At 28.2% G+C, this 12,352-nt stretch overlaps 2 protein-coding genes across 5 annotated transcripts; both read right to left on the bottom strand.

The window, feature by feature from the left end:
• Window positions 1–2,129: 2,129 nt before the first annotated feature.
• On the bottom strand, window positions 2,130–3,567 carry fln (flightin). 2 transcript variants are annotated; one of them, XM_035095536.1, is made up of 3 exons: window positions 3,430–3,567; window positions 2,896–3,151; window positions 2,130–2,724 (listed from the first exon to the last, which is right to left on the bottom strand). In XM_035095536.1, exons 2-3 carry the CDS (start codon window positions 3,114–3,116, stop codon window positions 2,481–2,483), a joined length of 465 nt encoding a protein of 154 aa, XP_034951427.1. In that variant the 5' UTR covers window positions 3,117–3,151; window positions 3,430–3,567; the 3' UTR covers window positions 2,130–2,480. The 2 variants fall into 2 exon arrangements, with proteins under 2 accessions (XP_034951427.1, XP_034951428.1); XM_035095537.1 differs by having other exon boundaries at window positions 2,896–3,148; window positions 3,430–3,565.
• A 1,419-nt stretch (window positions 3,568–4,986) lies between these two features.
• LOC118074389 (uncharacterized) lies at window positions 4,987–11,011 on the bottom strand. 3 transcript variants are annotated; one of them, XM_035095560.1, is made up of 4 exons: window positions 10,865–11,011; window positions 8,877–9,123; window positions 5,972–6,165; window positions 4,987–5,830 (listed from the first exon to the last, which is right to left on the bottom strand). In XM_035095560.1, exons 2-4 carry the CDS (start codon window positions 9,055–9,057, stop codon window positions 5,378–5,380), a joined length of 828 nt encoding a protein of 275 aa, XP_034951451.1. In that variant the 5' UTR covers window positions 9,058–9,123; window positions 10,865–11,011; the 3' UTR covers window positions 4,987–5,377. The 3 variants fall into 3 exon arrangements, with proteins under 3 accessions (XP_034951451.1, XP_034951449.1, XP_034951450.1); XM_035095558.1 differs by lacking the exons at window positions 4,987–5,830; window positions 5,972–6,165 and adding an exon at window positions 6,371–7,304; XM_035095559.1 differs by lacking the exons at window positions 4,987–5,830; window positions 5,972–6,165; window positions 10,865–11,011 and adding exons at window positions 6,371–7,304; window positions 9,546–9,740.
• Window positions 11,012–12,352: the final 1,341 nt, after the last annotated feature.

Below are 12,352 nucleotides of genomic sequence, written 5' to 3'. Positions count from 1 at the left end.
CCGAGTGTTTAATTCAACACGATTGTCATCACATAGAATTCTAAAAAAATTTCTTACTATCTCTCTGTGCAATTACTAAACTCTTAAACAAAGGTTCATTAAAAAGAAGTAAAAGAAAAAAGATAAAAAAGTAACTTATAATAACCCCGTTCATCTTTCTCTTATTCCAAAAAAACTAAAATGCATGTTTAAGTAATCTTTTTCTTTTCTCAGGAATTAAAATTGTTATTAATGATACGCTTAACAGTTGCACGAACTAAAAAAGAGAAAAAATATTAAATAATAAAATGCTGTAGAAGCTTTCACTTTTTACTATCAACATCCGAGTTCTATTTAAATTATAAGTCGAATTTTTAAAAAGCCTTCATATAGTTAAAAACAAAAAAACAAAAACAGAAAGGTTGTAAAATTGATTCCGTAAGTGATTAAAATAATTAAAATGATAATTACTCGATGGATTGTGATAAGTTTCCAGGTTGTGAAATATTTATTTATTACTTAAAAAATATATGCACCAAGATAATAGCTGGAATGGAATGATATAAAATAATTTAAAAATCAAGTATATTATTATTATTGTGTTAAAAATACGAGATGAGGTTTTAAGCTGCTACGTAATGAAGTTTTGAAGTGCATAGAGGTCGTACGATTGATTAAAAACGGAATCAATAGTGTCAGTCAGCCATAAAAAATGTGACCTAAAAAAATGAAAATAATATAAAATTATATTCAATTTATGCTTATTATAGATATATCGCGATTCAACGAAAAATTTGCGATTTTTCTCAAACTTTACTGTCAATTTTATTATTATAAATATTATAATTATAATACTACTATGATCTTTAAAAAAACATCTAACATTGTTTGTAAAACAGCTTTTTCTTGCCATCGAATCTCAATGGTAAAACTTTAACGATTTAACTAATATTCTATCTGTTGAATTAGTTCATTTATTTTATTTAGACTATAAATTAGGTATAAAAAATAATAACTTTATTTCATCAACGAATATCGAGTTTCCGAATTTGTCTCTCGATAATGATAAATTTTTTAGAATATTTGTATTAACGTATATTTATTAATTATTACTTATTATGAGTTATTAATGCTCCAACTCAGCTCAATCCTGTCCCTCCTTTGAATATTATTATCATTATATTATTATTATATACGATATTATATGTTTCGTGTGTGCATGAGAGTATGGAGAAATGTGAAAATGCGTAAATGTGTGTTATTTGTAGAAATATTATCATCGATAATTGCTACATGCGTAACTATATTTTAATAATAAGTGCCTCTCGGCATTATTATTGCATTGTAATTGAGATAATCAAAACGATTGATAAATAAATGAAAAAATTATAATGAAAATTTTCATCAATTCAAGCATAAAAGACAAATTATAATCGTATTAACAATCAAATATCGGTCTAATAGTAACAAAGTACATATTTAAATATTTGTATATTTTTTTTCGTTTGCATGTTTGTGTTTGTTTCAAAATATATATTATTATAATTATTATTAAAATATTTATTTACTATATATTACTTTATTAGCATGTTTTATTTATATTAAATGCCTGTAAGAAATTTTATTGATGTTTTCTAACTGTATAAATATTGATTTCATTAATATTTTATGATAAATTTATTATCTATTAGAATTTTTAGAATTTTCTCTAGTAAAATATTTATCGTTTTTTATTCTAGTTAATTTTAATATTGAAAGATGATATAATTAATTTTCAACTGAATATGACCCAATAATAATGACAACAATAATATAAAAGAATATCGAAAATCAATCGAACAAACAATAAACGTCTCAATTATTTTTAACGAAAATAATTGTTAATTTTTACAAAAATATTGAGCGAGTGGAGCCGATAATAATACTTGATTATAAAATGCATGCGTATGACAAAAGAAAAATAATAAAGAAAAAAAATAAATAACAATGTGATAGTAATGAAATGTCAACAATTGATTTGCTTTATAATTATAATTTACTACGTTAATTTATATATAAGTAAAAGTAATAGAATAATTGAAATGAAAATGAAATAATGATATATTAAACATACACATATATCAACAATATATATGTATATTTACTATAAATAATGATTATTCATAGATATTTATTATGGATACAAATGAACCATTCGTGTATCAGTTAATTAATTGCTACATTAAAGTGTTGATATTATACTCGTTCAATGTGTGTGATTTTTACTTTTTGCATTAAACATTTGCTTATTTCTATTTTGTATTTATATTTCATGTATTCTTCTCATAATTATGTTATTCGTTTGAAGTAATTGCAACAATGGTCATATTTAATTAGTATTATTGATAATAATAATAATAATGATAATCGTTATTATAATAAATATAATAAATAAGGAAAAAGGTTAAAAAAAGTAGGACAAAATAAATATAAACGAAATATTCATATTTTCAGTTAAACTTTCAGAGAATTGGTTGATATTTAAGACTGTAATATGCTCTAGTATGATAGCTGTAGTGTCGGGGCTCGGTCCTGTATCCAGTAATCCATCGCATATCTGCTGACTGTTTATAACTCCTATTAATGTTTTTCACATCGTACATTCTGAACATTCTTTCAGACCACTCTTCCATATTTGGCATATCTCTGTAGATCCCTCGGTTTCTTTGGTTTAACCAATCAATCACATCATTGTAATAGAATTGCCTGAAAAATAATTGAATCAAATCAATTTATAATTCATTTAATGAAGATTATTTTTTTATTTTATAAACAATGGAATTTCTGTTGATTATGTTGATAAATGGGTAATAATGAAGTTTAGTTTAACTGATATTGATTTTGACATTAAACTAAATATGCTAATTGAATAGTTACCTATAATCATACAGACGACGGTAGTTTAAAAATAATGGACGGACCCAATGGAGAGTGTATTTAGGTTTTGGAGCTTTCTCAAATTTGGAATAATCCAATTTTGGTTTTTCCTCCTTCTTTTCTGCAGGAGCTCCTCCTCCCTCTTCACCTGCAGCTTCTGGTGGTGGCTCTTCAGCAGGAACATCTTCAAAATCCCACGCTGCATCATCATCATCAGCCATAGTTTTTATTTGGTTTTAACTAAAATTTACAGCTACTGCAACCAAAACACATTTTTATCACTTATTAATATTTTAGCTGAGAAATTAAACTAATCATTTAAACTGCAAGTTTTGAACGATATTGTTTTTTCTAATGTTATGCAACTTGTCATCACTTCATGTCTGTTGGACAATGAAAAAAAAAACACTTGCGTAATCTTTTTTAGTTTCCTTATTTTGAATACAATTGATTAATATCTTTCTTGTTTCCTTTATAAAATGAGTCTTTTGAGAGATCCATTGATGATTTATCTTTGATAGTTTTATTACTCACCCTCAAAGATCACTGATATAAACTAGACTAAAGACTGGCTAGCTAAACCAATAAGTAACACACTGAGGAGTCTGATAGATGAACTCCTCACACTTGGTAAAAAAATCACCCTCGACTAGCACTGTCCTCAAGTGTGTTTCGCTTTTATTTGACCAACATTTGATTGATCTTCAAGAGTGGGGGACACAAGGGACCCTGGCATAGTCGACGAAAAAAAAACTCATTAAGCAATGGAGCAACTTACAACAAAAAATATCTTCCATTGTCTAATTTGGATCGAAATGATTAAACGATCAAATAGATTTCTGTTAGAGAATTCAACTAATAAACTATTAACCTACTTTTCACAGCAATAAAAAAAATTCACATGAATTCCCAGGATACTTTAGACTTTGGCTGTTCTCCAGGACATTCGTTTCCGGGTCTAGAAACTTTTTAAACTATTTTGTACAACGTGGCATTTTATCGTTAACAATCATTTACTGGTTTTATATCTAGTTTCACAATTGTTATAAAATCTCAAAGGATTTGTCATGTAGATATTGATTGGATCGCATATAGAGAGATATACCGATTCACTTTTATAGCTTGATCTCGAAACGGCATCGAGATTAAACCCTTTCGAAATCTGATTCTATTGACACACTGCTCTGATTTACTTACTAATATTTGTTTATAGGATAGAATCATTCTTGATTAAAGGGTAACTTTTAACCCTGAAAATTTTACAGAAATCATGTTTATTTATTTTGATACTTTTATTTATTTATTCATATCTCATCATTCAAATGCATCATATCAATTCAACAAAAATCATTACAATTCAAACTTGACAATATTATCAATCTACAATAACAAGTGCAATAGATATTTTTTTTTTACGTAATTAAAACTATCAATAAATATTATGATTATAAGAAATTTTATTTATGATGATTAACAAAAATTTTTAATTTTTTTAGCAATTAAGTTGACAAATAATCGACTATTATTATTATGAAAAAGTAAATTTACATACAGTTTTGCCAAGATCAATAAAACTGAATGTACATAAAGACTAAAAACTATTTGTTTACGACTATTTGAATTGAACAAATATATTTTCATATCTGCATGATATCAGTGAAAAAAAATTTTTAAAGTTTCTTTCTTTACAATCACATTAAATTCTCTAGAATAAATTATCTTCAGATTAAAAGCAATGTTTTCAATTCAGAATTTTCTATCTTAATCCTATGCATATGTTGGAACAGTTTTTCTATTCTAAATAGTCGTAACATTTAGTTTATAGTTTTTCTTTCACTACATGAAAGCCAACGGCATTTTATAGAATTGGATGGATTCCTATTTGTTCGCAATAAAAAAATTCTATTAACAATTTAACAATGTAAAGTTCTTGTAGGAAATAGAATTTTATATCTACATTCAGTAACAAACCAATATAAACTTTTCTTTTTTGCATACTAAGCTACTACGTTCTAGGTATAATACAGAATACAAATCTGACATTTTAATCAATTAAAATTTCCATGCTACCAAAGAAATAAAATCAAATAATGCTCATTCAATATATTACTTTTTTTATTTTCATCATTATTGACATTTCTAATTATTTTGATACTCCATATAAAATAATCATCACTTTACATCACTATAACAGACCAATATTAATGGATGTCCTAGAGTGTCATGTACTGAGAGTATTGTACATAGTAAAATATTGCTTAAATTACTATTAGAGTGACAAGAATAATCATTAGTGTCAACAGTGGACTTGATAACTTTTAATTGAAATATGAATTCAATTCTCTTGCATAAATTAAAAAAAGATTCATGAAAGTTTTGTAACTAATTCAACATGTAAATATTCATTTTTCGAATAATTCTTATGAATCATCAGAAATAAAATTTCTTTAATTATTGAACTAAGAATAAATGCATAAAAAATTTAAGATTCAATACTTGAACTCTTTCTTCGTTTAGATAGGGATTTTTTTTTATTTTTTCGACGTTCTGATTTAGGTTTAACTTTAACAATGTCTGTTCCAATGCCAGAAGCTTGAGGAATTTGTGGTAATTCACCCTTGATTCGTGCTTTAGTTAAATCACCAACGAGTTTAGGCATTTCGTTCTCTAATTCAATAAACTTTGACCATTTAAATAAGGGTACTTTTTGATTAGATTTAGTATCAGTTTCGGCAGCAAGTTCAGATTGTTTAGTCATTTCTTTTAGCTTTCGTGCCTTCTCCAATCTAGCTACAAGATTTTCTGGTTCTATTTCTGGCTCTTCATTGTTGTCAAACTTGGTTGCGTGTTTTTGGAAGGCAAGATTAGCATTTTCTAGAGTAGATTTGGCCTTTTCGATTTCTGCACCCACATCAATCATATCAAAGAGACGATCCTGTAGTAGTAAATTAATTTATTGTCATTTTTAATTTAATCATACAACTACGTTTCTAGATAATAAATCAATGGAATGATAAATTATGAAACAAATTCAATGGATTTAAAAAAAAAAATGGTAATGAATGATTAATAATACCTGAAGATCTCGTCGTTTACGACGCAATTCTGCGAGATCTTCTTCAAAAGCTTCGGAAGCTCTTTGTTTAAATCGTCTTTGAAGGAATACGAAATCATCTTCAATATCATCTTCTGGAATAGGTCGACCGTATCCTTCATACAAAAAATCTGCATAGTCCTCATCCCCTCGTGTTCCTGTCAGATGTCTTGAACCTAAAATATCCCACAAACCCATACTATTCTTATAATGCCATGAGAAAAGTAATTTTATTTCAAAAAAAAAAACAACTAATAGAAGTATCTTTTTCAAGTGGTAAAACGTACCGAAAAATTCCCAGATTCATGCAGGTGCTGAGGTCTCCAGAACTCCGGAAAAATTAAAAAAAAGGTGAAGGTAAAAAATAATCTTAAAGATTCATTAAGGTAATTACGACTTCATTTATTTTATTTATAATGAAAGGTCTTAGATACATGAAAAGGACAGGAATATTTTAAAATACATAAATAGGTACATGAAATCCAAAAGAAAGTCATTGGATGGAAAATAAGAGTCAAAATAGAATGAGAATGAGAGAGAAAAAAGGAGCAATTTTATGAAATCTCTATTTCTTAATCAGTGAATTGCAATGAAATATTCCATCATTGGATAAATGACTTTTAATTATAAATTGTTGTTCAAAAAGTAACATGCTTGTCTATTTTTTCACTCTTCATCGTGACTTTTTTACTAATTTGCTCCATATGTACATCATCAGCGCTATCATTAACAAAAGCTTTAATAGCAGCAGCACGACGTTCTCTTTTAGCTTGTCTCTCAGCCATTTCTTCCATTTCATTCTCTAAATCAGTTAATCTTGCTTTAGTCTGTCGTGCTCTCGAAGCAGCACCAGTGCTTAAATCAGCTTCTAGATCAGGTAATTTAGACCACTTGATCAAATTTTTATCAGCTTCAAATTCAGAATTAAATTTAGAGCGGCGTTTAAATGCAGCATCTGCTTCTTCCATAGCTGACTTAGCTGATTCAATCAACTTTTCACCTAATTCTTGACGTCGTTGGGTCTGCATTGTTCGCCTCAAATCATCATAATGATCACTGTCATAACTCAGACTTGCAGCATGTGCCTTGAAGCGTCTTGTGGTAGCAGCAACTTCACTAGCAAAATCATCAGCCAGATTACGACGATGAGTACGTTGTCCACGAATATCATAAACAGTATCCTCGTCGTCCTCATGAATTCCACCACCAAAAAAGGAGTTGTGCTTGGTTGGGGTCTGGTTGCGGGGTCGAGGTGATTCATTTTCGAGGTCAAGGTCACGGGTGAAGGTGCGAGGCCCTGATAAGTCACGGCTGCCTGTAAACCCATTAACATATTTGTTTTTTATCATACATATTTCCTGCACTTTAATTGTCCTTTTTAAATTGACTTGTTTTAGATTACATATGACGGTTGTGTATATATATATATATGTATTGATAAGTAGATATATGATTGATTCATGTATAGAATACCCGAACGCGATTCTAGCCAATCACAGATAGCAGCCAGATCTTGATACTAAGGATCGCAAGACAATTATGTGTCAATCAGTTGCAATTGTACGCGATACCGAACATGTCACAAATCCTTTCTCTCTGTCATTTGTCGATTCTGTTCGACACTTAAACGCTCTATTTTTCTCTCTCGTTCTTTCAACTGTTCGTTTTCCAAAAGGTTTTTGTTTTATAAAAGACATTATGTTTGTTTTAAAAATTTAATTGTTTAAGAAAAAATATGTAATCATTTGTTGTGCTACGAGGATTGATATGGTAAAATTCATTTTAATTTAAAGCAGAAAAAGACAGTTTGTTCAAGTAAAGTTCATTTGATTTATTACTTGATTATGTACAAAACGTAGCTATTCAAGTTTATTCAGTTAGTGAGTAAATTGTTTCACGAGTGGTGTCTAAATTTTCTTCACATTTTATAATTTAGTTATAAACTAATAAAAAATTTATATTTATTCTATTTTATTTCCTTTCTTTTCATCTAAACTCATTTAATTACTTTAACACATTTTTATAGTATTTAAAACAAAGTTTAAAGTATCCAAGCTTCAAAGCTGTATTATTCAAAGAATTTAAAAAGTATGAATATCTAAAGTTACTTATATTAATTAATTAATTTCTTTTTCTGCTTTATTGAAGAATCAACGTGTACAAGAAGCAACATTCAACATGAAAAATCAGGTACTTGAAAAAATCTATAAGTTAAACCTTTTATTAAACAATCAATTAATGTAATACAATTACAGAGATCACTGTTGATCGCAAACAACACTAAAGAATAACTAAAATGAAATAGATGAAACAAAAAATAACAATGAAAAATCGAAACTGATGTGGGGGATAACAATGAAGCTAGAAATGAAAAGAAAATACAAACCAAATAAAAATGAAACCATCTCCAGCATTCAGGCAATAAATGATAAATAAAAATAAAGATAATTATTGATGAAAAAAAAAGAACAAGTCATGCCAACAAACATTCCATCAATTGTTCCGACATACATAAATATATATATATTACATCCTATTTTGAAAATTCGGAATAATCCTATCTTTGACATGACACCATGCATTAATAAAAATTTGTCAGATTAAAAAGAAAAACGTTCTCCAATGACAGGATTTACAAGGATTGTTATGAGAACAATTATGACAAATGATTCATATTCGAAGGAATTGACGAAGAAATTGCAAATGATTTGGTTGAATTATTAACAGACAGATTCATTGCTGGATTCAATTTGTGCTGGATTTTAGGATGATGGGATCAAATGTTGAACGATAAATCACTATCAGCATCATATCTCATTATCACCAGCATCATGACCACGTTTTGACATTCCTTAAAACCATTTTGGAAAACGATTGAAGATGTTACCGATGTCACTTCGTCTTGCAGCTATTTCATCAGCAATTGAACTCCTTGGTTCCGGAAACAGTGGACGTGAACTGTACTTTCTATCCAGGTGATCCACCATTGGCTTGTAGTATGATTCTCCCTTATCATAATTGCAGTTGTAGACGCGCGTACGCGGTCTGCTGAATATAGGCCTCGACATTTTGATGGTTATCTGATCCCTTGGATGATTTTAGTCTTTGAAAAACTCCACTTGAGCTATTAATACCTGAAACAACATAACAAACCACGTCATTCATTTCCTTATTAATTTTGTAATCCGTTTGTAAATATTGTGTCTAATTATTTTTTTTTCTAATTAAATATGAAATTAAAATTGCAAAAAAAAACAATTTATTTAAATTATCATCTGTAAATAATTAAATAATATACGATAACTATTTAAACCATTTTAAACCATCAACACACATTTTTAAAGTAACTTTTAATTTTAATTTCTAAGTTTTAAAATAAGTTCGAGTTAAAAATGAAATGATAAAATAATGTTTAATAGAAAAAAATTAAAAATGTGGTGTAAGTAGTAGTGGTAAAGTAAGTGATGATGATGATAATGATGATGATGATGATAGTTTTAGTTGAGAAATTTTAGTAGTTTTAAACATGTTAATAAATTTATCAATAATAATTCACCTAAAAATAGGAATAATCAATTGAATAATAATTCACTCTAGGAACTTTATTCAGATAAAAACACCGTCTAAAAAGAATATCAAGAGGAGTAAAGACGCGTGGTAAACTGGAGCAAACTACTGAGCTACTCTTCTCGTCTCAACATTAAAATAGACCATTTCTAATTTAGTGCCCATGAAACAAACTCTCTAACATTTGTTCATTATATACAAGGAACAGAAAACCAAGTTCAGACCCATTTCATTTTATTTCTTAAATATCTATGAAAAAAAAAAATAATTCATCGTAAAATAAATAAATAAGTCGTCAAGGATATGTCATTGTTACAAAAAATAAAAAAACAAATAAATAAATGAGTCATGTAACATTGAATAAAGGTATTTTCCACGTGGGGTGATATTTACAAAATTTATTGCAAAATATTTTTTTTTAGAACAACGATTAATCCTCTGAGTCAATTTTCTTTAATATTACGCTCTAGTAAACATTTCAGTAAACTTTTTGATTCTAATTCAAAACACCTCTGCATTAATTTGACAAGTAGTTAAAGTCAATGAATTTTGATCATAGTCAAAAATACAAAATTATGAGTGCTTTATTACATTTAGAAGATGATTCATTCAGAAGTTGTATGAAAATGTTTTAAAAAGATTCTTTTCTCACTTCACCAAAAAATGAGTAAACAAACATATGTGGATATAAATAAAAGAAATATCGGATGGCAATAAATTGCTCCATTAAATAGAAAAGAAAAATGTGGATGTAGTAATTCTTAACAGTCTAAACACCTTACGCAATAGAGATTAGTCGCATCAGTGAATTAGGAAAGAGTCTGAGAAGTTATAAGAGCAACTCTAGCCAGATTTGGCTTGCGGACATTGAATTCAATTTAGCAATATCGATTACAAAACACATCGTCACAAAATCAATTAGCCCGAGCACTCAATCAATCATCGCTTGGCGTTTTTAGATCGTTTGTGTGAAAGCAATTACAGAAGATATGGATGCTGGCCAAATGAAAAAAAAATATATATGAAAAAGAGATAAAAAAATTTACGAGAGAATGTGAAATTTATCAGCATGAATAGACATGTTCAATCAAATAATTCAAAGCTTAATTGGCTCGAGATCGGAATTGATTGGACGACGCATAGAAGCGCTAGTCGGATAATTACGATCTTGGTGTCAGGGGTCATACAAGTACGATAATCGTAGCCAATTATGTAGTTCACAAGTGATTAACAGCATGTTCATATTCTGCACAAAATTAAAGAGGCGAAGAATTAGATTAGTGAAAATTTAGATAATCAAGTACATACCTTTGTTAAGCTTCTTCTTTTTACTCCAGAGTATTTTTCTTGATGCGATGGCCACGGAAGTATCAGCACGACTCCCACGGACGTCGCGACGCTCGTCTTCGTCTTCCCACTCTCTTTACCCCTTCCTGTGAATCTGCAGAGGGGATCTGCTAAACAAGTTCTGTACAAATTTTGTAATTTTATAAATCTTCAAATTTACCGTTGTTTCTTTTTTCCTGGTAGCTACAAGGTTTACTTTATCCTTGCAATTCATCAAAATCACACATTTTTTAAGTTGTACCAAAACCTTGATAATGTGATTTTGAATTTTGTTTCTTATCAATAGTTATTTTTTAAGATCAAAATATAATTGAATAATTTAATAATCAGTTTTATCAGAAATATCTGTAAAATCTAGAGTAAACTCTTCGTATCAATTAATAATTAATGATAATACATTAAAATCTGTTGAATAATAAATTTTGATCTTATTATTATCTGTTACATGTCTAAAAAATATTATTTTTTGTTCCTTCAATTTTATTTATTCATATTTTGAAACATTTCTTAGTGAATTATTTCAAGAAACGTCTATCAAAGGCTTTCATCTGTTAACATCCATTAATAAGTTTTCAACGATAAATTTAGATTTAGCAAAAATTCCATTTTTATCTATCACATTTCTTCTTCAAAAAATTTTCTTTGAACTAAAAGATGAACTTTTATCCAAGGAATCCACTAAAGTTTGATATTTGAGGAATTTGAAGTTGAAATCAAAGAAGAAGAAAGCTAGGTGAATTGAATGAAAAAGAGACATAATCAATAAATTCCTTGGATGAGTACAAATTGTCATATTTTTTGTAATACATATTTCCTTTTCTATATAGAGTAATGAATGTAAGAATGTAGCCGTTATTTTATTTTAGCGATGGTACAAACTAGATCGTGACGACAGAGCGGGGTTACTTTTAGACTGTTCAGATGTGTGTCTTCGGTTGGCGAATACAATGCAGTATCACAACTTGCCAAAGGTCCAGTTACGTATATTATGGAAGAATAAAGATTGCATTTCGGCCAATTATTCTTGCCAGTTAATACATTGCATACCATAAATGTCATAAAACGTGTAATTAAAATAAATTACTTGGAAAAAATTCAAAAATCCAATGTTGACTTCGACAATTCATTTAGAATACAATAATTTTATCTTCACATTCATAAATCTCCGATAAAAAACAAGTTTTTCGTCAAAAAAATATTAAAAAAACTTTGATTGATGAAATTAAAAATAACAATTAGTTTTGTTTAAAATAAAAATAAGAGAATTAAAACTATGTAATTGTACCTGTTTAAAATACTTGTTTTAAAATATCGTAATGTCGTATTGTATGTTTGACAATATCGACGTGGTATTATGCAAATATACACATATAGTTGTGTCGCTTATTTTAATCAAGGATATTGTCTTGCTATTCTCAAGTTCTCAATTCTTGGAACCAGTTAAAAACT

This window comes from Chelonus insularis, unplaced genomic scaffold (genome assembly GCF_013357705.1).
Source record: "Chelonus insularis isolate UGA/USDA-ARS -01 unplaced genomic scaffold, ASM1335770v1 contig_135_pilon, whole genome shotgun sequence".
NCBI lineage: Eukaryota > Metazoa > Arthropoda > Insecta > Hymenoptera > Braconidae > Chelonus > Chelonus insularis.
This window is presented reverse-complemented; position numbering and strand designations above follow the sequence as displayed.

Excerpts from the sequence above, each read along its gene's own strand:
- LOC118074389 (XM_035095558.1), bottom strand. The coding sequence starts at position 9,057 with ATGTCGAGGCCTATATTCAGCAGACCGCGTACGCGCGTCTACAACTGC. Across the intron at positions 7,305-8,876 it reads TGCAAGACGAAGTGACATCG|GCAGCCGTGACTTATCAGGG; the intron begins GTAACATCTTCA and ends ATGGGTTTACAG.
- fln (XM_035095536.1), bottom strand. The coding sequence starts at position 3,116 with ATGGCTGATGATGATGATGCAGCGTGGGATTTTGAAGATGTTCCTGCT. Across the intron at positions 2,725-2,895 it reads CGTCGTCTGTATGATTATAG|GCAATTCTATTACAATGATG; the intron begins GTAACTATTCAA and ends ATTATTTTTCAG.